Source organism: Micrasema longulum, unplaced genomic scaffold, assembly GCF_059751315.1.
Source record: "Micrasema longulum isolate JH-2025_06_02 unplaced genomic scaffold, ASM5975131v1 h1tg001300l, whole genome shotgun sequence".
NCBI classification, from domain to species: domain Eukaryota; kingdom Metazoa; phylum Arthropoda; class Insecta; order Trichoptera; family Brachycentridae; genus Micrasema; species Micrasema longulum.
Genome location: NW_028278487.1, coordinates 271,303 through 299,096, shown reverse-complemented (window position 1 = coordinate 299,096; position 27,794 = coordinate 271,303). Strand labels below are relative to the sequence as shown.

General features: G+C 30.4%; 1 protein-coding gene and 1 pseudogene across 2 annotated transcripts in view; both read left to right on the top strand.

The window, feature by feature from the left end:
* Nucleotides 1–3,394: 3,394 nt before the first annotated feature.
* Nucleotides 3,395–5,715, top strand: LOC148276001 (uncharacterized). Its single transcript, XM_088234923.1, has one exon. It carries the CDS (start codon nucleotides 3,395–3,397, stop codon nucleotides 5,282–5,284), a length of 1,890 nt encoding a protein of 629 aa, XP_088091049.1. The 3' UTR covers nucleotides 5,285–5,715.
* Nucleotides 5,716–7,816: 2,101 nt separating this feature from the next.
* The window catches only part of LOC148276000 (spondin-1-like), a 185,399-nt pseudogene continuing 165,421 nt past the window's right edge, over nucleotides 7,817–27,794 (top strand). Inside the window, exons 1-2 of the transcript XR_015823881.1 lie at nucleotides 7,817–7,851; nucleotides 10,650–10,855. The product of XR_015823881.1 is annotated as a spondin-1-like (transcript). The remainder of the gene's footprint in view (nucleotides 7,852–10,649; nucleotides 10,856–27,794) is intronic.

Sequence of the window (27,794 nt, the reverse complement as noted above, 5' to 3'; positions counted from 1 at the left end):
TTATATATTGAATCCTCAAATAAATGAAGGTATTTGCCCCGATACGGAAATCTTAGAAAAAGTTTATTTATGTCCGAGTATCGTTAAGGTAAATAATGATAACAAAGCGTATACTTCAATATTGAATTCTAGTGATAAGGAAATTAGAATTAACAAAATCGAAATAGCATTGGAACCGTTACCAAAGGTCAACAGGAATGCAAATGTACACATGGTATCGAAATCCGATAATTGTAATGCAAAAAGATTAGATTTTCTTCGAAACTCATTAAGAACGTCGCATTTAAATGATATAGAAAGAAATAGTTTACTCAATATTTGTGAAGAATTTAATAATATATTTTATATAGAGGGCGATACTCTAACTGCAACTGATGTTGTTATGCATAATATACCAACAACGTCACACCACCCGATTAACGTTAGATCTTATAGATATCCACATGTATTAAAAGAAGAAGTCGATAACCAAGTTGAAAAACTTTTAAAAGATGGAATTATAGTTCATTCGTCTTCTCCGTGGAATTCGCCAGTTTGGGTCGTTCCTAAAAAAGTCGACTCTTCCGGTAAAAAGAAATGGCGGATGGTAATTGACTATCGGAAACTTAATGAAATCACAATTGGTGATTCATACCCCTTGCCGCAAATTACTGAAATATTAGAACAACTAGGAAATTCCAAATACTTCACTACGTTAGACTTAACATCGGGATTCCATCAAATCAAAATGGATCCTAAGGATTCTGATAAAACTGGATTTAGTGTGCCTAGCGGTCACTACCAGTTCACCAGGATGCCTTTCGGATTGCGTAATGCTCCCTCAAGTTTTCAAAGATTAATGGATAATGTCTTATCAGGAATTAAAAACTATAGAGCCTTTGTTTACTTGGATGATATTTGTATACATGCGGATTCGTTAGAAACTCATAACATAAGATTAAGAGAAGTATTTGAAAGACTCTCAAAATTTAACTTAAAATTACAACCGGACAAATGCGAGTTTCTTCGCCCGGAAGTTATTTACTTAGGTCACTCTATTACAAGTGAAGGCGTTAAGCCAGATCATAAAAAAGTAGAATCATTAATAAAATATCCTGTTCCTAAAACACAAAAAGAAATAAAATCATTTTTAGGTATTGTCTCGTACTACAGAAGATTCATTCCATCGTGTAGTAAATTAACTCAACCTTTAACAAGATTATTAAAAAAGGATTCCGTATTTCAATGGACTAGTTCACAACAAGACGTTTTTGAAAAACTTAAAAATATTTTAGTATCAGACCCAATTTTACAATATCCAAATTTTTCTCAAGAATTTTTACTCACAACTGATGCTAGTAACTTTGCTGTCGGTGCCGTTCTTTCACAAGGGACGCCTCCAGATGACTTACCGATTGCATACGCTAGTCGTACTTTGAATCGTGCTGAATCAAACTACTCAACTATAGAACGAGAATTATTAGGAATAGTGTGGAGTATAAAACACTTCAGACATTATTTGTATGGTAGGAAATTTACTATCTTGACCGACCATCGACCTTTAGTTTGGTTGTTTAATGTAAAAGATCCTGGTTCACGTTTAGTCAGATGGCGTTTAGCTCTTGAAGAGTATGATTATAACCTTATTTACAAACCAGGAAAAGCAAACACTAATGCCGATGCATTAAGTAGAATAAAAATTTGTGACGAAGAACCATCAACATCACAAGATACAAAAATAAAATACGTAAATAATATAAAATCATCTCTCGAGTCTTACTCAGATTTCTTAGAGAAATATCAATCCACAATTCTAACAAATGATAACGTAGAAGAAATTTACGATAAATTAAACACTAAAAATAGTTTCGCTATTTGTTTAGGAGTAGATAAAGAATTTCGTAGTGACATCCAAAGAGAAATCGCAAATAATTTTGAAACACATGTTAGAAATATTAATAATAAAACCATAAAAATCTCTGACGTTATAGAATTTAGAGAAAATGATCGAAATGTATATTACCTAATAAACAAACAAAACTATTGGGAAAGAGCTGAATATGAAAATATATTTTTAACATTAGTTAAGTTAAGAAACCTATTGTATTTAGGAGATATAGAAGAAATTAATATTACTAATCTTATGGATAGTTACGATAAGCTTAAATGGTATAAGATACGCGCTATAGTAAGATACGTATTTAGAAATTCGAAAATTAAAGTAAAAATTTTCCATAATCAGATCATCACACCAGACGTTAACGAAATAAACAATATATTGATAGAAAATCATTCGAATCCGACATCGGGTCATTCAGGATTTTTCCGAACATACAATCGTATCAAGGAAAAATACAAATGGTCTAATATGAAAAAAGATATTAGAAAATATGTCGCGCAATGTGAATCTTGTCAAAAGAATAAACTAGTACGTAAGAAAAACAAAGAAGCAATGGAAATTACCACTACAGCAAATAAACCATTTGAAAAAATATTTTTAGATATTGTAGGTCCTCTCACGTTAACTCAAAATAATAATAAATATATACTTACACTTCAAGACGACTTATCAAAATTCTCTCAAGCTTATGCCTTACCAAATCATGAAGCCTTAACTGTTGCAAAAACTTTAACACAAAATTTTATTTGTAAATTCGGGATTCCAGAATCCATCTTAACAGACCAAGGTACTGAATTCACTTCTAATTTAATAAAGGAAATTGCTAAATTATTTAAAATAAAGAAAATACAAAGCACAAGTTTTCATCCACAAACAAACGGTGCGTTGGAACGAAGTCATCAAACTCTCGCCGACTACCTTAAACATTATATCCATCAAGAACAGTATGATTGGGATGAATGGATTGACTTTGCCATGTTTTCTTATAACACAAGCGTTCATAGTACAACAAAAATCTCTCCGTATGAATTGATATTTGGTTATAAAGCAACAATACCTTCTTCTTTAGTTAAAGAACCTGAATTTAAATACACTTATAGTAATTACATTGATGATCTTCGACTTAAATTACAATCTAGCCAGAAAATTGCCAGAGAAAATTGTATAAAAACTAAAGAATTAAATAAAAAATATTATGATAGAAATATTAAAATAGAAAAATATAAAATTGGTGAATTGGTTTACTTATTTAACGAAGTAGTTAAATCTGGGAAATCAAGGAAATTAACCAGTCGGTATACTGGACCGTTTAAAATAGAAGAAATCAACTCTCCTGTAAATTATACAATTAAAATTAGAAATAAGAATGTAATCGTTCATTCAAATAGATTAAAAAGATGTTTATCTTAAATTATTATAATAAAACGTTTTTTTTGTATACGAAAATTAAGATAATTTTGTAATTTATAAGAATATTATTTGAAACATGAAACACTCTGTTTCAGACTCTGTTTGATGTTCCCTGCTAGAGAAGCAGTTGACTTCACTTCGAGTCAGCACGTCAATACACCTCTCCTCAATTCTACAGGAATATTTTACGAATCATACAAAAATCTTTATTATTATGGAAGCACATGGAATTTAATATCATACATAGAACTCGGAAACTTCGAAAATAATTTGGCATTATTAAGAAACACCTTAAGTAAAACGAAATTAATTTGCAATGAACATATTCTTAAAAATTTATCAATGTGTGAAACATCGCTTAAAGTTTTAGATCAGATGTTACCAACCCTAGAGCAAAAGGATAAAACCTTGAAAGAACTTGTTGGGCATAGACGAATAAAACGAGCATGGTTAGATATAGTAGGATCAACATTTAAAGTTATTTTCGGAACTCTAGACCAAGATGACGCCGATCATTACAATAAAGCCATAAATGATGTTACAAAGGACGAAAAAATGTTAATAGAATTACTAAAGGAACAAACGCAAGTAGTTAAAACCACTATTGTGAATTTCAATAATACAATTACGAATGTAGCTAAAAATGAAAAGAAATTCAATGATAACTTCGTGAACTTAGAAAAATATACGAAGACACTAAATAATAACTATTTTAATTTGAATCTAAAGCAAGAAATTGAAGAACATCTAGCTGTACTTACGATAATATTTAGTGAAGTCCAAAATGAATATACAAACCTCATAAACGCTATATTATTTGCAAAAAGCAATTCCTTACACCCGTCAATAATGACGCCAGAACAGTATATTAATGAATTGACAAAAACTGTAGCTTATCTTCCCCCTTCAACTTCATATCCAATCTCTCTTACATTGGATAATGCTTTTAAATTATTATCTCTTGTGGAATTACAATGTTATTTTTCCGATGGTAAGATAATATTTGTTATTTCTAATCCATTAATAGACCTTGTAAATTATAATCTCTACAAATTAACTGCTTTACCTATTCAAAAGAAAGACGAAACATTTTTGTTTATATTGCCATCAATTAAATACCTTGCTATATCTGAAAATAGATTGTACTATTTAACATTTCAAAACCTTGATTCGTGCAAAAATTTTAATAATGAGATAATTTGTAAAAATGACAATCCTATTTATTCTGTACAAAATAGACCGATTTGTGAAACTGAATTATTATTTAGAAAGGATAGAATACCTGAAAATTGTCATATTAGAATAACCAAAACTATTAATGAAATTTGGCATAAATTAGAGACTACCAATAAATGGATTTATGTATTACCAAGACCAACAATAGTAACCTTGTTATGTAAATCAAAGATACCCAAGGAAATTAAATTAACTTCAACAGGAATTTTAGAAATTGATAAAAATTGTAAAGTATATACAAGTGCAACAATTTTGTTGACTCTAGACAATAATTTTGAAAGTAAATTTGAATCTTTACATCCTCAGTTAGATTTAATGAAAGATGATTGCTGCCTAAAGAACTTACCTATTAATGACTCAATTAACTTTTTATATTTGAATCCAACCAACTTAGAACTTGAATCCTTAACTTTAGCAAGCCATAAATTAGATTATATTATTAAAAATACTAGAAAAATCCAAGATGGAAATTTGTTTGAGAAAGTTTCTAATAATAATTATTTTGTTTATATATTTTTAACTTTAATAAAATTTCTTGGATTATTTTTAATTTATAAACTTTATAAAAAATGTAAAGGTAATAACTCTGTCCAACCAAGGAATTGTTGTAGCACTATTACGAACTGTTTAACCTTTAATGTAAAAAAGGATTCACCGAATTCAAATCAAATTTCCTTAGAATTAAGTGATGTTAACATAAATGAAAATACAAACCTACGTAGAAGTCCAAGGCTAGCCAAATTAAGAGATAAGGAGTAAATAAAACAAATGTTAATATTGTAATAAATTTTATCTTGTATACATAATGTAAGTTAAGAAATCTTTATACATAATGTAATTTGAATTGTTATAATCTCTTTTGTAATTATTTTTTTTTTTTTCTGTATGTAATTTGACGTGAAAACAATAACGATAATGTCCATTTTTTTTATTAACTAAAATCTACGTAATGTAAACTAATAATTTACCTTACCTATATTTTCGTTCTAAGGGTGATGGTGTAATATACCTACCATTTATTATCAGTCCCTTGTGAACGAATACAATCGAGCACGTAATCATGGTCCAAAGATGAAGCATTGGAAAGTTTCTGTTGGCCAGTATTTACATAGCCTCGACAAACACAGCCCTTATCTGACCAATATATATACTGGTACAGATTGGTCAAGATGATCACTACTCATTAAGAATTAGTTACGGACAGTTATTATCGTTGGGTTCACATCAATATTTTGTTCTGTATTTACCCACAAATAATTTTAATAAACTTAAATTAAATTCAAGAAAGTGTACGAGTTAATTCTAACCCATCCAACCCGTGCACGCATATTACAACAGCAATGGATGCACAGTCAATTTTTTAATATGTGCGCTTTAATAAATCTGCCAGGTGTCTAATACCTAGATTCATTGACGCCGGGTTAAATGGATTTTTTTGATTTTAAAAAAAAATTTTTGAGTTTGTCCAAATAAATATATATAAGTTCTGAATTTTTCCCTAGGAAACATAAGTAATTGTACTTGTTTTTCATGTTTTTTTTTTGCACTAAAAACGCTAAGAGGTCCAATTACAGTAGTGAATTACAGCACTTAACACCCGGACTTCAGAAAATAACTTTTTTTTGTGTCCTCACCGGTAATCGAATACGGAACTTTTCGAGTGTGAGTCAGGCATCTTAGCCATCACACCACGGAGAATACTATATATTATACACTTTTCGAATGAAAAAAAAATCAATAGCAAAAAAACTATCAAAATACTACCCTTTTGAAAGAAATTTTGGCTAGCGGTGTGAGTCTCTGGAGTTTAACAAAAAAAGTTGTCTTGTAATTACGCACTTATCATTAGAGTAGACTCGGCTCTTAATCATTAGTCAGAGCACACATCGGTCGTAAAAAAATATTAAGTCAGTGTTGAAGTTCTGTTGGAGTCAACTCGTAAAATGTCACGCGGCTGAGTATGCGATTCGCGCGTGTGACGAGAATTTAAGGCGCGCGAGACAAAGTTAAGAAGCGCCGCTGAGTGCTACACACTCAACTCGTCAAGATTTTCGCCTCTTCTCAAAAGCTCGCAATTAAAGCTCTGGAAAGCTAACACGATGTTCTGCTGTCTACCTGGCGTACGCAAGGCTTGATTGAATACAAACCAGCACGTTTTTAATGGAAAATAATAATTACACTAAAGAATGTTAATAATTTTTCAGTAATTTATGGTTGCTTACTATCTCACTAGATGTAATAATCTGTTTTCAGTTAAATAAAAGTGATTACATAGCTCTTTGTTTTATTTGTAAGCGCTGCATTTTTAAAGTTTAAATTAAAGCATAAAAGGATATATTCATACGTAGCTGTCGCAGCTAATTTTAGCTATAATACACAGTGGCGAAAAGAATACTGTAGCAGTAGGGAAACATCACTTTTTTTTTACATTTTAAAAGTAATAAAGGTCTATTAAATACTGTCCAGTAAAAAAAAGGATTAGTTGCATGCAAAATATTTTTGATTTCAAAAATAAAATGAATTATTTTTAATTTATTTCATTTATTTTAATTGGTATTCGTAGTATGTGATATTTCCCTATTATAATTTTAATTTAATTTAATTTATTTTTAAATTTAAATTTTAAATTCAAATCTGAATTTTAACTTATTCATATGGACATCTACTACCTGCATCTAATTAATTATTGCTGGTTGTGAATTTTAAGTAATTTTTTTTTTTTTATATATTTTTTTTGCACCACAACAGGCCAGGAGGCCTAATTACAGTGGTGAATTACATCACAGAGCACCCAGGCTTGAGAAATATCACATTTTAATTTTTTTTTCTCACCGGGAATCGAACCCGGAACCTTCCGTGCGTTAGTCAAGCGTCTTGACCACTACACCACGGAGGCCGCTGGATAAATATAAATGTTTATGGAGGCAGAGAGAGAGAGGGGAAGAAAGTATAGTTGGAGCTATACAATGTCCTTTTATGTACTTTTTATTTAACATTTATATTTATATATATATATAATTTTATTACTTTTTCCCCTCTCCTCCTGCATTAAAAATAAATTGATGTGAAATCTGTAATTAGTCTTACTTTATTAAAAAGTTCTTTTGTACCTTGTATTTATATAAAAACTGTATGATTTTCTAAATAAATAAATAAATAATTCAATAGTGTTTCATTTATATTTTTATAGACAAATCAATAAAAACTACAATACTGCGGATTTTAATGCCTATATAAATTAAGTGACGAAAGTTAATAAATGAAAATAGTTTGTTTTTGCTCTCCTACAAAATGTTAGATTGCGATATACCAGTATACTTTAGGAGGTGCGACTTGTTCTGAAGTGGTAGTTAAAAATATATTTTAAAAACGCAAAGTTTACTAGTTAACGAAGTTGTTAATAATATAAACTGTCGAAGAAGTAGTTAAAAGTAAACGAACTTACTCGTTTGAAAAAAAAATCCCACCCTGGAACAGGATGAAGACATCTAGTGCTGTTGATACTTGAACGTTTTAAGGAACGGCAAATAATTTATGCAATTGCATTCGTTGTACCGTTCCGCTATCTCGCTTCTAGTTGGGCGCCTAGAGTAATAAAAAATGCCGATTAAAATCCTACTTTATTTCAAATAGATATCTTAACATAGACAGAAAAACAGTTTTAAAAGAATATGAAAATCGTGGTACTTAAATGGTTGATAACCAATCATTGAGATGTTAAAGTTATCACTTTAAACAAATAAAGATACCAAAAATCACAAGCCGTCGAAAACTATTCCAAAGTAAACTCTTTGATTTAGCTTATTGTAAAAATCTTTTTTTTTAGGAAGTAGATTTACTTTTTACGATCCTTTTCATAGTTCACCACCAATAAGCTACAGAAACTGGCTTGGTGGGATTTTAGTTTTAGTAAAAATATAACATTTGAAATTTTTTTTAAATTGTTAAAATGTATAATTATATTATTTCAATAAAAAAAAAAAAATAATAATTTGGGGATTTATTATTGTTTATTTGAATATTGATATTGGACACACATAAATATATTATTATGTGGGCTCTTATAACATTGTACACAATAGATATGTCTCCTCATTATGTTACCCATATAAACGGTATGGAGAAGGTCCGACACAAGTTTTTAAAATTTATAAATTTCAAATTAAACATTCGAATTGAAGAGCTTAACTATAAATGTTTAATGAAGCAGTTAAAATTAATATGTATTAGTCATAGGGGGGAAATTTCAGATTTAGTGCTGCTTTTCAAGTCATTAAATAAAGTTTTTGACAGTCCCAAACTTTTAAATTGTGTGAATTTTTATGTGAGACAGCGTGGGACGAGACAAAATACTTATTTTGCTGTTGATTTGCATAATTCAAACTATGCCAAATACTCACTTATTTCACGTTTCCACATGTTAGCAAACAAACATGGAAATTTAAATTTATTTAATTTATCTTTATACCAATTAAAATCATTACTTTTAAATCACTTCTTTTCTAAAGTATAAAAATGTACTAAGTGTTATACTTGTTTTACCATTTATGCTATGATGCATCGCCTCTGTTACTTCAATACTTTTTTATTTAAACCATTTATTTATTTTTCATTTGCTGCATACCTGTGGTATAATTTCTTATTTATTTTTTCTTTATTATTTCCTTATTTTCTGCTTATTTTCTTTCATGTTTATTTATTTTTTATACTGTGTTCAGGGTATTGTTTTATTATAATTGTTTTTTTAATATTATTTTTTACTCTTCGAAAGGCGTAAGCCGTCGAAGTAAATAAATATATTTCATTTATAATAAATTTAACAAATAATATGTCTTAACTTGTTTTGTTTGGTCTTAAAATAGTACAAACACTATAATATATGAATGTACTAATATTGACTTATGTCCAATTATTATTAAACTATGTACTAAATAATCACATCTCTGAACTATTTTATTTATCGCACCTTGAGAACGAAAATGATCAAGATCATAAAACGACATCAATGAACATTATCCATCTTTCTGCATTTAAAAAAATGCAACATTCGGGTGGGAATAAGAAAAAACCATAACATCGGCTTCTTTGTTTTTCAGAAAATTGAGGTATCTTGTCAGTACAGAAGCGACGCTATTAGTTTTGTGTTTATACTGCTGTGTAGAAGACGTAACGCAGACAAACATATTGTGACCGAAAGCCGGTAGAGTCGATTTTATTCCGATACAAACGACAACTTATTATTAAAACTACTAATTTAGCTTTGTGATTGTTTCCGACTTACGGTTAATCTTTGTGACTTATTTAAGTTTATGTCATTTCGTGAATAAATAAAAACATATTACCTGATTTGACCTTATCAAAATTATGTCATTATCTTATTTATCAAAGTGCATTTGTTTGTTTGTTTTTTTTAAATCTAATAATGACTTATTAAATAAGTGTCTTGTTCAATCTTATAATAGTTTATTTTGATTACGCTTTTTTTTTCATAAATTCATGGCAGAATGCCTTCAGTATACTTTTTGATTCAAAAATTTGTGCTTAATTCGAAAAATACGAAACAATCGACGAAAGAATACGAAGGTGTCACAATTTACATTCTTCTTTTGTAGTTTCCCAAAAAGTTGATCTTTTGAGTTGAGTCGTTTTTGCCTAAGGGTGCGATATGTGCACTTGAAATTTTAACGAGAAAAATTGCAAAGAACAAAGATTGTTCGATTTCGGGAAAAACAAGAAGATTTGTTGACATGGGTTCATATAAAAATTACCTACAAAATCACTGAACCACACACCAACCACCTAATTTGATTTTTTTTTTTTCATAATTTATTTAAAGATGCATTTATGCAATGAGATACAGTATATATCATCCTACACTCACCCGTGTCCATTAAATAGATCTTGTGGCTTCTTTTCCTATTTGCGCATAACAAAAACGACCTTTAAGACATGAATGGATAGTTATTTTTTTAAGCGTTTTTTTAGAATTAACATATACTGCATTTAATTCCTGTATCTCAATTTATCTAAATTTATGCAAAGAGCTGGTTAAAACAAAAAATCGTGAAATTCGTGTTTTTTTTGTCGGTAATATTAATTAGATGATTAATTTACCTGTTTTTAGGATTAACGCCACCGCCGCCATGCGTGGCGATCGGTTGTGGCTTCTCCCCGCCCTATGCCTCCTCCTAGGCCTAGCCCCCGCGGGGGCCATCCGCTGCGAGAGGACTCCCGAGGGGCGGATGGGTGGCAGGGCTCGCATAGACGGGCGATACTTCATCAAGATATCCGGTAACTCTGACAGCTACGTGCCGAACACAGTGTATACAGGTGAGAATGAAGCGATTTTTTGTTTATATTTTATCACAAATGTGGACACTGTATTTTATAAAACATGTCGCGAAAGATATTACCTAAACATTACGTTTCGTGATCTAACAATCTTTCGTTGTTAAAAATTTTCAAAAATTGCAAACGAGGAAATAGAACCACAACCGATCATCGCTTTTTGATCATGAGATTATTTTAATAAAAATAATGCCTTAAACATTTTCATTATAATTGGTCGAAGAGGCAAAATTAGCAGTTCACAACGGAGTCCTGGTCCCGACCCTGATGTATAAGAGCAAAGTATGGACTTGGAAAAACAGGGATGAAAGTAGGCTGAATGCTGTTGAAAGGCGATCTCTCAGGAGAATGGGTGGTAAAACTATGTACGATAGATGCAAAAATATTGAGATCCGTACATCACGTAAAGCTGAAACAAGCTTTATCGACTAAATCGAGATAGGAACTCTGCGCTGATTTGGACATGTAGAACAAATGGACAGCAAAAAAACGGCCAAGAATATTTACAATGCGAATGTTGATGGATGCGAAAATAGAGGAAGACCGAGAAAGACATGGCATGACCAAATCCAACATATACTTAAAGATGGACATGTCAAAAGTCGGAATAAGCGGCGCGTGCATGAGAAGTTGTATGAATGTAGAGGAAGCGAGATCTGTATGCAAAGATAGAGTGATTTGGCGTTCTATCCTCTCTGCCTACCCTTAGGGGGAAACGGCGTGATGGTTTGTTTGTTTGCTTGTTTGTTTGCTGGTTTGTTTGTTTGAATTTTGCCTTCTGTCAAATAAAATTATTAATTTGAAACTCGAAATTTAAAATTAAGTACTCCCTTAAAACCGGATCATTTATATAAAAAAACCAAGCCACTTTATAATAAATGGTGTGTTTTCTATTGTTTTTCATTAATTCTTTTTTTAAAAATATTGATATGCTATGTGTTATTTCTTTATATTCTACTTCTACAATAAAATTATGGTTGTTTTATATTTTTTTAAGTGCATTATTTACATAGAATTCGCAATTTGTACAATAATATTATTGCAGCCAATGCGAGTGATATATTCAACTTAAATAATAATACATTCAAAAGGGAATTTGGAAACAACATGTAGGCATTGTCGTCATGGGTGAGTTGTGATGGGTATATACAATATTATTTTTAATCTACAAAGGTAAATAATATGTACAACATTTCGTTTATGGTTTTCAAAATTCTATTCTTGTATAATATAACTTTATTTGTGACAAATTACGTATATATATATTGTTAATCATAAGTTTGAAATTTTTAGTCTAGTATTAAGTATCTATTATAGTATAATCGTATTATTGTTTGTATGACTGTAGATTTCAATAAATAAAAAAATATTTATATTCGTCCCAAATCACAATCGTGTGTGTTTTTTTATTATTTATTCAAATAAGTCAGTTATTGGCAGTGCGTGGGAGTACACGATAGTAAAATAACCGGCTGATTTGTGATTTTCAATTTATCTTGATATAACATGCCTAAATGTTATTATTATTTTTATGAATTATGGAAAAAAAATTAAACCGCATGTCGTGATGTTTTTTTCTTCAAATGTCTGAAATTAAGAATATTCCGTCTTTTTGTAAATGTAACACGACGTTACAGCACTGTTCTTAAATGTTTTTTTCAACACAGCCTTATAAGAGAAAAAAATAATTTAATATACATATATAAACATGAAATTTCACATCGTATGAATTGAAAAAAATCTATGCTTAGTTTGTGTTATTATAATTATTCCATAAATTAGCATGTCGGGTTTAGGGGCTGTGCTTCGTATAAACCTGTTTGCTAAATGCTTCTGCCTGAAATATTGCCTGAGAAACAGATTTACTTTACCTTCGAGAATTCCAAGCAAAATTCTAGCCTTACGTTGCTTCCAATATCTTGCTGCCTTTCTACCCCCTAAGACCCTATGTAAGGGAGCAGGAAAGATAGGGATTTAACATCAGCAACTAGTGTTGCGCACCACTCATCTATATTAATAATCGATTATTAGATTAACCAACTAGTTGAAATCATACTAACCGTAGTTTGTGTTTTTTTTCTGTGTTTGAAAAAGTACCAGACCTTCCCGGTGTGTTGTTGACTCGATTTCTACTCTCAGGTAAAAAAAAAGAGAAAAAAAATCAAGTTTAGATCAGTGCGCCTTGTTTTGCAGTAGTTGACGCGTTTGCTTACCGTTCTTGAGGTCCTGAGTTCAATTTTTGGGAATTTAGATGTGAAGTATTGATTTTACAGATTGTTTAACTTAATAATACATTGTTTCTGGACTAGCACTTGAAGCGTAGGATTGATCACCTTACCTCCATGTAGCAAATGATCAAAATACGCTACATTTGATTTATTAATTCAGCTCCCTATGCACAATTTTGTGTTGAAAATGAAATGATGATGACGGTTTTTTTTAAAATAAATAAATATTTGCATTTGAATGATTTTCCTAAATATTATTTCAGCATTTTCCACCAATTGTAAATAACTCGCTATTGAAAAATAGAGATCAGTTATGGTGGAGTAGGATTTGAACATAGGACCTCTAACCTGTGAGTCCGCGACACTAGCCACTGGACCACAAGCCAATTTAATGTATACAATAACAAAAAAAATATGGGATTGTTCAAAACTTTTCGGTTCGATTTCATTTCCAATCGGTGAGCTTTTCTGAAATTTTTTCCAGATTATGTTAAGTTTTTGAGGAATTTTTATTCCTTTTTTAACTAGGTAAGTTTTCGTCAGAATTTTCTTTTCTAGGGCTCCTTTATGAGATCTTTTGGAATTATGAATCGTAAAAATATTTAGAACTAATCAAAATAATTTATTATCATCGTGATTATTTTACAACTGCTTGTTTTCAAAACTGATTATCATCGAATTCTTAGTTACCAATAATTTAACAATCACCTGACACAACTGTTTTAAGTTTAGTTTTTTGTAACGGTAAAAAAACGGTAGTAATCAAATTAAATACACTAAACTGACATAACTTATATTTGAATAAAAGTTACTAATTGAAAATACTTAACATAAAATACAAAACATTGACACAACTGTTATCAAGTTAAAAATTTGAAAGCAAACAGTAAAAAACGTCAGCGATTTAATTACACGCATCTCGGCCCATTTAAAAAAAATAAATATAACTTTTGGATGCACTTAGATTTTTTATTAATTTACCTACAAACATAAGTTTACTGTCCATTATTTGAGACAAACTCCATGGGACTAAAAGTCCTGTGTTGAGATGGGACGAGGAATTAGTTGATACAGACACACGAGTTTATCACCACAAATATATAACTAGAAACATAAAAATAAATTTCAAAAAACATATACTTGGCACATCAATATGGTAAATAGTAAACTCAAACATTCGAAAAACCATAAAGGAGTTTCCTACTCAAATCCCTTCCACTAAGGAAAATCCAGACCTAAACTCCATTCTTGAAAATAGTTTTTGTCCTTAAGAGCTTAATACGCTCTTCCAAAATATTGAACACTCTCGGTGCGATAAATAAAAGATGTCTCTGAGCAAAAGTCGTACGGGTTTTGGGTATGACATAATTCGTGCCCTGGGAAAACCAAATATTGCAAATAAACATTGGGTGCATGCCTATGCAAATTATCATATTCAACATAACGGTAGTAATAAATTTGAAAAATTTTAAACGTTCACGTAAAAAGTGGATTGAGGTTTTTTTAAAAGTCTTGTAACAGTTAAACAAAATATTTGTTCGATAGTAAAAGAAACCGAATCATTATGTTATTATAAGCTGTTATGCGCATCACTACTGGTAATCAAAAGCCTTATGCATGATTCGTGACCCGGAGGGATGATGGAGGTGGTAGGACGAGCTGACAAATCAACGCTTTCTCATTAATTTCACCCTAACCGGTTTAATATTCTTAATAGTCTACCTAATCTTCATTGCCAAGCGTTACTTGTTAAGGAAATGGATAAAAATATTTAAGATGATCATCATCGTATCTCTTTTCACATCTGATGGTGAAAAAAAACTGCATTAGTTCACCAAATGTAGCTTACCTCAATAATCTGACACATAAAGGTAAAGTGATCAGTATTACGCTTCAGGTTCTAGTTCAGGGACTATGAAATACTGCAATAAAAAGCTTGTTAACTTTTAAAATTAATATTTCATGTCGATTTTGTCGGAAATCGAATCCTAGACCTCAAACATGGCAAGGAAACGCGTCAACCACTGAACTTCGAGATAGACGAGATAAACATCTGATTTCCTTTTTATTTACATTTTAACCAGTTGATAACTGTCCTTACAATCAAGTTATAGTAAGTGTTTGCACATCAGACCTCTGATGCGAAGTTTGCGGCATGACGAAGTACAACTAAAATAATTTATACTCTTTTATAATTTATACTCTTTCTAGAAAACATACCTCAATTATTATTTCAATTATATTTTTATATATATATGTATATATTATTTTCTGTTGATTTCAATGATACTCTTATTTTGTTTTTTTAATACTACTGTATTTTATAATTGTTTTGTTGATTTTAATGATACCATTATTTTGTATATTTGATTATGTGTGATTCTTAATTTGTATAATTTATATTAAAAATTGACACGGGCATAGCCTAAAAAGCCTTAATAAGTGTATTAATATTTGAACTAATGTAATTTTGAATGAATAAATAAATAAATACTGCAGCGAGAACTACATATTTTGGCTTAATTGCTTAAACAAACTTTTGTTATTTTTTACTTTTAACTCATAATTTTTATTGGATTACATTATATTCTAGGATCTTTTACAAATTTAAAAGTTAATTTTGTGTTCGTAAAAAATATTAATGCATGAAATATATTCGATAACAATTTTTCATTTTCCGATGAACAATAAAAACCTAGTAAAATATTATGGATATTCAAAAGGATACTTACAAACTGAAAAAAACAAATCTTGAGACAAGCGCCATATTATTAAATCAATAAATTAAGGAAAACAACAAAAAAAATAAAATATAATTCACCAAGATTTTTATAATTGAATTTTTCCAGAATACAAGCACTTAGTGTATTTTTATTCTGAAATTCTTTATAGCAGAAAAATAAAATTGAAATTTATCGCGAAATCTTTGAAGAAACTTGAAAAGGATTGAAAAAACTAACAATCTACATTAAGTTTTAAAAGATTTTCTTTCACTAAAATAAAGTTTACTCATCCGCGTTTAATGTTTGATAACTTTTTTTTCTTTGAAAAAAAAGTAAATATTTAAAATTATCTTTACCATATCATTGTACGATAAAAAAATGATTGTTTTAGCCTTAGGTTAAATTAAAGTCACTAAAAAGAGCGTATTATGGAATAAGTATAAAGAATAAGAAAATCGAAGTCGTTGATATATATACACATATCTAGGACAAAGTAAAATTTGGTAAAGGGTTATTCTGTCATAATTTTGTTTCGTAAGTTCATTCGTTCGTCATATATCCACCTCACTCTAACGCAATAAATATCGTATTTTGCTTTCGTTCCCTCTCAAACGATACAAATTAATGCATGAAACGAATTATTTACAGAATAAGGCCACAGCGGAGTTTCCAAGAATAATAGGGCCAAGTTGTGCTGCTTTCGGCAAGCTTAAGTATATTTTTGAAAATAAACAAGTCCCCGTATTCAACAATGTTTTGAATTCAATTAACATATTTTTAATCCTAGTTTACTTCAAACAGACCAGAGTGAACTTGGTTCAATTTGCTTTTGAACTACTCGTGTTATGTTATAACCCTTTCATATAAAACTTACTACACTATCAAGAAGTAACAGAAAACTAATTTTGTGATTAAACAAAGGTGTTATATTATTATAAATAATTTTACCTGTATTTATAGCTTTATACCCAGATATTTCTCCTTTTTTAGTCACATAACACCTTTATCAACTCACGTTGAATCAAATTATGTATATTTTAGAAAATAATATCTTATTTTAAGACATCTGTTTTAGATAGAAAAAATAAAATGTAAATAAAATATATGTGCAAATTAAAAAAAATATGAATGCGTGAAAATTCATGTTAAAAAAACTCATTCTCTTAACACGAGTTTTCACTCTATTAGAGAGGTAGAAACGTTGTTATTAATTATGCATGTACCAACCATTTTGTAATTTCATACTTTTTTTGTCAAGATTTTTTTCAGTAAATATAATAAAAAATAAAATAATGTCTTTAATTGTAAAAAACTTTTCAAAGGTAGACATCGGGCAGACAGCCGGAAAAATTATGAAAGTAATTGAGCACCTGAGTGAGTGCACGCAGGCTCGATTATCCCAAAAAATCGTCTTTGGCCAAACACTATGGAAACAAAATATGAGTTTTCTTTCAGGCTTGATACGTTAAAGACACAATCACCTCAACAAAAAATATAACAAAACAATGAAACAAATTCTTTGATTTTATCAAAACAACTATGCCTAGCCGTTTATGTGGAAAAATGAAAATTCGAGGATGAAATAAAATACGCAGAATTTTCATTACAAAAATGTTGTTTTGTTCCTGGCATTGCTCCCTTAAGGCTCCAAATAAAGTGACCATTCGTATTACAGAAACGAGTGTAATTTATTATCAGGAGAAGCAAATGGGTGCGAATTACCCACGATGTTCCGAAATGACCTGTTGTTTCCCACCCTTAAAATGAATGTTACTTAGATTAATATTCAGAGTACCAATTCTTCGTGGAGATAAATTATCCATTTCCGTTCCTAGTAATTCTGGCCTGACTATTGGTGAATATCTTCCTTGTAAAAATCCCGAAAAACTAGCGAAGTTGAAGTGCATTCACATGCCAATTTTCACATAATGTTACATACATACATCTGATTTCAGTCATTGTTCGATACGAACAAATATTTTTAGGAAAATTTTGAATCGCGTGCCTTTAAAAATAAACACATTTCGTCTAATACCCGTATCCAGAAACAAAACTTTAGGCTAAGATATTACGCTCTTATCTCATTTGTACATAATAACATGACAATGAGGACAGTGTCTGTGTATATGGGCCTAGGAGTATTGAAAACTATTTAAATAAAAAATTTCTTAGATGATATTAAAAACATTAAGTTTGTGGTCAAACATTTCAAAAAATGTATGTAAATATTTTGACAGTAATAATAAAAATATTTAGCTGATTTAAATAGCGCCATTTTTGTAAAAAAAATACCTGAAGAGCGCTTTATAATTGTATACTTAAACTTACATTCTAACATAGTTAAAGTGACATATTATATTTTTAATTTAAACTTGAGGGTATGATATACTAAAGAAGTGAGATTTTAGTTGGGATCTGAACTGACTGAGATTGTCGATGATCTGTAATTTTAAAGGCAATTGGTTCCAGGCAGAGGGGCTGGCACTTACCAACTTTTCTTTCTTTCGGTTTCAAGACATACCCGTCTCTCCATCAGAACACTAATTACGCAACTACAATAAAATTACATAGCGCCTGAAGCATTAAACTGATTTTTTCTTCCAACAGATGATTCAGATTCACTGCATTTAATTTAAAAATCCATTGCCCTTTGCACCATCGAGAATAGAAAAATGACGTTAGTGATATTATATTAAAAAGCGTTATTTTAACTTTTATTAAATGGTAGCAAATTATTCAATATATTACGAATTTGGTGCCATGATGCAAAACTCTTAATAAATGCCAAAATAAACAATTAATGCCTGTTAGATCGCCACACGCCTAAAAAATATGTTACCTTTTGTAAAATCCCACAATTTTGAATGCCATCATAACTCTCACTTTGATAGAATTTGCTTATGTGATAAATTAGTCACTGTAGACGAATATGTTTAGTAAGGTATAACTATTGATTACTTTTTTAAGTGAAATAAACATGTTATAAAAACATGCATGCATGGTTAAGATCCGTTGTTAGCCAGCTACATAAATTAAAGTTTTTAGTTCCTCTAACCACACTAAGAAATGTATATTTATCTCTGGCCGAATGCATACAAGAAGATAAAAGATCACCGCATGGAGACATTTTTATGCAACAAACATTTAATATGTACAAAATATTCAACATACATTTGTCAAATTGATTGCACCAACTTATATAAACGATTAGATTTATAATATTTCATTCATGTATAAAAATGTTTTACTAGTTATAAGGGTATTTTATGGAACTAAATTATTTTACATGGATGTTCAGTTTAATGTGTAAAAATAAATAAGAACAGTCATTTTACAAGATTTACATCTGTTGGTGGTCTAGTTGTACCAAAATTTAAAAATAAATATGGACAGCCTACATTGGATTTTATTGTTTCGAAAATATTAATTATTTATTTATTTTTATATCAACGGTTCAAAGAACCTTTTACAATAAAAAGTTTTACAGAAATAATCACAACAGTGAACCATTCATTATGTTAAATAATTAAAACTAAACAAATTAGTTTTTTTTTTAAACTGCAAAAAAGTAAAAAAGAAACATACAAATAAAAGATAACAATTTGAAGTGAAAAAACCTTATGTTTTAAATATAGCAAATTAAAATTGAGAATAATTTAACATAAACATAAAGCGACTAGTATTTAGCTAGGTTATAATGAAAAAGAAAAATAATGCTACAATAAAATTTTATAAATAATACGTTTTTTGGATCAATGTGAAAGCTTAAATAATATTTTAATAACACCTTTATATATCAGTTGGTTGATATTAGGCAATGAAACCACAAATGTACAATTTATATAAAAAGATAAAAACAAAAATAAGTATCCAAAAAAAAACAAAGTTAAATTTATTAATATATTTTTTAATAAATGCTACCACTTGACTTAAAAACATGCCTTAATAAAAATAAAATTATGCTCTTATTACAAAAATGATTGGAAGACAGCTAGTATAAGTTGGGACAATAATGATAATTCATATTTTCGCATCAGTTCAATGTTTTGTGCCAAATATTATTTTTCCATTTACCTATAGTATATTTGAAAAAATATATATAACATATACACCGCAAGACAAATAAATTTACGAGTTCTCAAAAAAAACTAAAATTGACATATAATGAATTATTCTTGATATTTAATTAGTTTTTTTTATATTGTTTGACATATGTGATGACTACTCGTTATTTCAAGGTTAAAATAAAAAATCTTACTCATGAATTGTACTTAGAAATTGCCATTATATATCAGGTATCAGATTACCCAAACCTTAGAGACCCATAACGGTTCATTTATGGTCGAGTGTTTGTGATGGAATAATAAAAGACATGTTATTTTTTAATTCATATTTAAGAAGTAGGTTCTTATCGCTTTATTTTAAATTAAAGTATTTTACATTTAAACATATTTATAACATTTAAAAATATTTAGTACTTAGTGAATTCACCTTTATTTTTTATAACATGTAAAATTCTATTATTTAGAGAAGCGTAAAGCGAATCTAAAATTTCTGATGTTATTTCTTCTTCCCAAACTTGAATTAAGTTTTTTTTTAATTCCTCAATGTTTTTTGATTTTTTTTTCCCGACTTTTTTTTTCATAATCGCCCATAAATTTTCTATCGGGTTCAAATCAGGGCTATTCCCGGGCCACGTCAACGATTTTAAGCCAATTTTCTCCTTGAATTAATTGATCTATAAAAAAACAATAAATTATTTATCATGTGGTCACAAAATGCATTTAAAAATATATATATTTGTACTCACAGTGCGGGCTCTATGGCACGGCGCAGAATCGTCGTGAAAAATTGGGTCCGCGGTATACTGCGTAATGTCCTCGATTGTTGGAATAATATGTTTTTTTAACACTTTTTTGTACTGAATGGCATTCATCGTACCCTGTACAAAATTTAGAGGTCCTAAACCGTATGCTGTCATGCACCCCCAAATCATCACGTAGGGTGAATGTTTAACGGTTCGAGTGACGCACGACGGATGATATCTTTCATCACGTTTTCGTCGAACTATCTTTCTGCCGTCTGGACCAAAAAGGTTGAATTTTGATTCATCAGAGAAAACAACATTTTGCCAATCCTCCAAGGTCCAATTCTGGTGCTCTTTCGCCCAATCCAGTCTAGCCTTCTTCATTTTGTCCGTGAGTAATGGTTTCTTTGCGGGACTCCGTGCTTGGAAACCATGCTCCAACAGCCGCCTGGACACTGTTTTTACTGAAAATGTTGATGTGCTGGTAGACTGCACCTCTGCGTGTATTTCAGGTGCCGTTAAAAATCGATCGCGCATAACATTTTTTTTTATTAAGCGATCATCTCGGGCAGATGTCACGCGCCCCCGTCCGCTTCCTTTTTTCCGTTCTATGGATCCAGTTTCTTGGATTTTTTTTAATAAAAACCTCACTGCACCTTCTGAATACCCAACTCGACGAGATATTTCACAATTAGATATGTTTTCTTGCGACAATGTGATTATTTTGGATTTTATCGCAATCGACATTTGCTTTGCACTTTCCATGATTGTTGTGTTATGTTCACTCAAACGCGGGTAAAACAAGACTGTTGAGACATTTTAAAATGTAAATATTGTAGAAAGGTGACACATAGTGTCCTTAATTTATTAAACAAAAGAAAGAGGTATCGATAAAGGATTTCTTAGAAAAAGGGTTCAGTAAAGTCAAGGGGCGCGGTAGCAGGTAAACTCGTAATTTTTTTTGTCTTGCGGTGTATGTGTACATATTATTAAAAAAAAAATAAAAGGTTCTTTGTAAAATTTATTCGTCGGCATGATGTTTCCCACTAAGGAACACGTTAAGACCAAATTATGTGAATTTTTTTATTATTGAAACACCTAAATTAATTTTGTGTATTGAATGTTTAAAATTATTTAACTATTCAATTTAGCGTACAAAAATAAATGGACTGATTGCTAGAAGCAATCTCTTCCAGCCAACCAAAAAACAGACTAGTGAAAAAAAATACGGTGAAAATTTGTACTGAAGAATAGAATATTTATTTACGAATTACAGCTGTTTTTTAGTGGGCAGAGAGAGTTTGTACATATATACTTATTAATAAAAATACTTCTGTTTTATACATTATATGATGAGAAACGTGGAATCAGGTTATGACTTTGGAAGAAGACGGGGAAAAGATCCAGGATAAAAAAAAGAGTTTAAGGATACGAATTGATTTAGTCGTTTCTTAAAAATTGTCAAGAAAGGCGCATTTTTTATATGAAGAGGTAGCTCATTCCGAAAATGATGTGGTTTATTGAGGAGTGAAAAGTGTTCTTTCTTAAGAAAAACGATGAGATAGACCACGATCAGAAAGGTTTATGAAATTTTCAGTATGGTTTTGTGGTGTGCAAGGATTGTAAAGAGAGTAGAGTTATGTGGTTGCTTAAACATAGACAGAATGTTGAATGGTAAATGTTTCAGTGCGCAAAATGGCCACTTAAACCAGCCAATGACAGATCATAAGCCCCGTAAATGCCTTTACAACCATATTTGGTTTTTCTAATATTTTTTTTTATTTATTGGGGATATCAACAGTAATACATGTTACAAAAATATAAAAAATAAAATATACAGAGAATAAAACCAATGACAAATATCCGCAGAAATACATTAAATACACGTACAATACATACTAGTGTGTCTGTGTGAGTGTAAGTGAGTGAGAGGGTAGGTGAGTGGCCGTTATATTGGAATGAGGGTGGACATGTGTGTAAATATTGCGTAAGTGTCAAGTGTCGAAAATATAAATAAATATAAAATTGAAAAATTACAGATAAAATAAAATAAGATAAAATAAGACTTTATTATTGAAACTAAGTATAAGACAAAAAAGTATGTTTTAAGACGCGCATTTTAAATGTTATTTTTTACAATAAAATTTTTCATATAAATGTAATATAAATTGAAAAAGAATTGTATGCTGTTTCCCAGTAATGTAGTCATTTCACAATATCCGCCATTGCTGTAAAGCTCATAACGGAAGCGGCACAAATGACACGGAAGCTTGTTAGTGAAGGGGGAGTTTCTCACCCACCTATCACTTTTCATCCATTCCGAATAACGACGCGCTTTATTTCCTCCATACAACTCGCTATAGGCTCGAACTCCCCCCGCATTATGCGGACGGCAACAATTCTGCCAACAGCCAGAGCCAAACATCACTCTAGTAAGTGCCCCTTCGCACGGGCTCTGAGCCACGCCACTGAGTCGCGCTACTCTCACGAAAAAACGAACATTTTGGAATAACGCGTAACAATACGATTATGGAGTATTTAATGTGTATGGACGTGTGTATGTTTCATTTTCAGCTATGGCCTGTTATTAGCTAGGTTTTCTTCTCTCTGCCCCTTTATCCCAACTTGTAGGAACATCTTGTTCCGTCAACACTTTTCAATAGTAGACTAATGTGTTGCTGGGTGTCTGCTATTAACTCAAGGTTTAGCTGGGCTGTTGAGCGCTCTTCTTACTGAATAGTCCTGATTTCTACGCATGTCAGACGTAACCATACCATCTCAGTCTGCTTTCTTTCAGCTTTTTGGCTATCAGTGCCACTTTGAACGATCCTCTGACAAATTCATTGCGTATCCTGTTTATGCGTATTAAACCACCTACCCAGCGCATCGTTTTCATTGTGTGCAGCTGTTGTTCGTACTTTTTGGATATTGCCCAGCATTTTGCACTGACCAACTTTGCAGGTCTTACCAGTGTTTTGGTTTAATAGGCATCCTTTTATAGCAGAGTATGCCAGAAATAAATTTTCACTTCAACGATGCGGTATTGATACGGCGATGAACATTTTATCTACATGGATACTAGTTTATCATAATAATAAACATAGTTTATTAACAACAAAAAAATTACTCCATCTACTACACATACACTTAGATAATAGATTTTTCTGGATCATGTCTAGTCTGCCTAACTAGGTACAACCTGTTTTAAGGCAGACATTTTTATGCAAAAATAAACAATCACATTACTATCAACTAGTTAATTTACCAATTTTAAAAAATTAAATCTGGGTCATGGTTTTACAATGTTCGGGTAACATATTAAATATTTTGGGGCCCAGAAACCTGAAATTTCTTTGCCCGAATTCAGAGTTTTGTGATAGACCCCATGACCCATCCTCTAGATTGACTTCCGGTAGTGTGGGAGTGTTTCTATTGGAATTTGGTAGAATAATTTGCTTTTACAAACATTATTATTCTAAAAATATATAATTGCCTCATTTCTAAAATCACCAATTCCTCAAATAACTTGATGCTGGTTGTTAACATAGATCCGATTATTAGCCTGTAAAAGTGATTGATTTATTTGTTTTATCGGACAAAAAACAAAACACATTAATAAGAAGAAATTATTAATTTAATTTTATATGGAAATAACACGATGTCTTTTTTTTCTAATGGCTGTATGTTCTATTTACTTGGGGTCAGCTCTCTTAGTCCTCAGTTTATACCTCGGACTAGGAGATTTTTTGTTTTGTTTCTGTTTTACGGCCGGTTGCTACCCAGCGCCAAGACATTAACCCTTCTTGTTAACTGGGGCTGCTGGGGACGCTGCCATCCTCAATGATCTCCACAAAACGTCCTGTCCTACACCGCTTTCTTCCAAAAAGAACATGTGTATTTGAATTATATTTTGTATTCTCCATTGATGTTGTACTATATATAAACTTCAATAAATTTCCTATCACTTGAAATCTTGCATTAGATTACAAACATTCAGACATAAGTTGTTTTATTTTTATCCATCGGTTTGTTTTATTTTTTCGAAATTCGCCGTTCAAAGTACCTACACAGTTATGTATAATATATATTTTGCAAGGTTGAGAAAAATATATTTGACAAGACTTAATGAAACTCCGGTGGCTACACTTTGTAAGGAGTGTAGAAATGAGACAACAGACAAAGAAACTAAGTTAAAATTAGTCACCAAATGGAGGCGATTTGATGTATTGTAAAATACTGAGTACCTTGTGACCCAAAAGTCACGACATTGCATACCTTCTTTAAAAGGCATAAAATTCTGTGATTCTGAATGTTTGCTCCAGACAGTTCGTCAGAAAAGACTTTAGTTTCTGAAATCTTTACAGAGAGGCCTGTAGGCTGTTTGTGTATCATAATAAGTATGTTGTAACCTGGTAACGAGTATGAAATGTATTTTCCTACCCTAGGCAATGTTGAGTGTAAAAGTGGGCATTATATTTATTTTCACGGAATTCATCAAACTTCACGATAAAATGGAAGAAAGAAACATGTTATTCATAAAATTCTTTTATCATTAAATCAACCCACTTATTTTACCATATCGTCTTTCCAAGAATACTGAATTATAAAAAATTAAATATCAACGTGATAAAATACGAGCGGCACGGATGTCGATTTATTTTTAAAAAAACTTTTGTATTTTTTTTTATTTTGTAGAACAAGAATATATGTCTGAATTAAAAATAAAAAAATTGATGAGGAAACAATATTTATTTTCATAAAAAAATCGATTTTGGTTTTTTTTCGTTTGTTTAGAAAAAAAAAAATAAACGTATTATATAACAACAAAATACAATTTTAGATTTAATATTTATTTATACTAATGTTTTCCATTACGTAAAAGAAAAAAACCCTTATTCTTCATAAATATTGTACGTCCATAATTACATTTACAAACCACCTACTCCTTTTGACATAACGTCAAATAATAGGGATATTTCATGAATACCGATATTTTACGAATACCGATAAAAATATATGAAATAAACTTAGAATAATTCTTTTTTTTTTCAAAATCAATATGGATATTGTGGAGAAATGTTTTTATACATAAATGTAAAATTTAAAAAAAATGAAAATGCGTTGCTAGAAAAACGCGACGCCTTGGTTGTTATGACGTCAAGATTTGTAATAATATTCTTTACAAATTTCAATTGTAAGGAACAAAAAACATTTAACTAAAAAATATATTTGATGCTTCTAATAATAAGCATTTTTTTTTTTTGCTGGATAGTATTTGATAGACCTTTATTACTTTAAAAATGTGATATTTCCCTGTTGTGAATCCAAAATTTGAACCATATTTTGATCTTATGGTTGTATCGCACTCACGGATCAGAGTTTTGCGAATCAAATTCCGCTAAGCCACAAATTTATTACATATTTTTTCTTAACATTGAGTTGTTTAATAGCTCTGTTTGGGTCTAACAGGGCCAATGCTGTAAATCACAAAATAACGGTCGAGTAATTTTAAATTTATACTCAGTTTTAATTTGTCAAGCACAAGTTATTTACGAATTTGAGGAAATGGTTTGAAAATGTAAATATCTGAGTAAATAATAAAAAATCAAGTATTTCTCTTTTTCTTTTAATAAGAAAAAAATACATGTATTATTTTATTGACACCAACCCTCTTCAAAATGTTTGCAAGAAAAAAAATGAAATCCGACAGTGGCCCTTTTAGACCCAATACACAGAACTACGAGTATGTATCTAGTTGAAAATTGCCACAAAATTAAAAAAAACACTAACATTTAAGAAATCCTGTTTCTTAAATGGGTCTTTTATCTTTTTTAATCATCCTTCATTTCTACCCCATAAGACGCTGCATCAGTACACCAAATGCATCGTATTTAAATATTTTTTACACACGCCAATCTATAAAAACTATTTAACTTATCTGTCGTTAAGCAGATTTTTTCTTGGTATACGTTATTAAATAATAACATAAATTTCCGTATCCATTTTTCCATCAGTTTTACCTGTGAATGACTTGGTGTAAATAGGGAACAATTCCAATATCCCGGTGAATACCAAAAATACGAATTTCTCAGATAATTCCCTAAAAATATTACATCGAAACAATTTTTTTTCTAATATTGATGTTTTTTGTTGATATTTCTTGATAAAACTCCATAGTTAATGATTATGATAAAACTATAAATAAATTTATCAATGAAACATCTTGGTTTAGTTTTACCTTTTATTATTTTGACCAACGAGCGTTTTTGCCTAAGTAGGCATCTTCAAAACTGGTGAATTGTTTACGACATTTACAGTTTTCATACTATTCAATACATATTTTGGAGATAAGATCAAATAAGTATTTTAAGAGGGGACAGAAACATAAATATTTACAACTAGTTTGCTAAACAGTTCATTTTTGGGAGTTTTTGGACCGAAATTGGGATTAAGCTTTTATTATTTAAAAGGTGGGAAAAGAACACATGGCGAAATACAACAGAGTGGGATAAACACATTTTAACAGATAAAGTTAGCACAATACTTGATTTTTGACAGAGAAGTTTACATACCTATAGATAAATGAGGAAATATTTTAAAATACATACTTAGATAATACATTGTTAATACAATTGAACAAAGATACTTCGATACATACTTAGATAATACATTGTTAATACAACTAAACAAAGATACTTAGATACATACTTAGATAATACATTGTTAATACAACTAAACAAAGATACTTAGATACATACTTAGATAATACAACCAAGCCAAGAAGTTTGATTGATAAGTTTATTTTTAATTTTATCATAATCATTAACTGTTTTTCTTCCGTTCTATTCACAAGTATTCGCCTTCTTCCTTTATTCCTTTGCACCTTTTGTACAGGTTCATGCAGGCTTGCCTGTGACATTGTCCTAATCTGATTGATCCAGCAAGCCTCAATTCTACCTCTGTTTCTTCGTCCTGGCACACTGCCAGTGATAATTATTTTCTCCAGACTTTTTGGGTCATGTCTGACTGTTTCCAAAAAACTGCAGAATACTTTGGCACCATTTGACCAAAAGACGAACTTTTACGTTTAGTTCCACCAGTACGGAGACGTTCGTTCTTCTGGCTGTCCATGGGATCCTCAACATTTGACGCCAACACCAAAT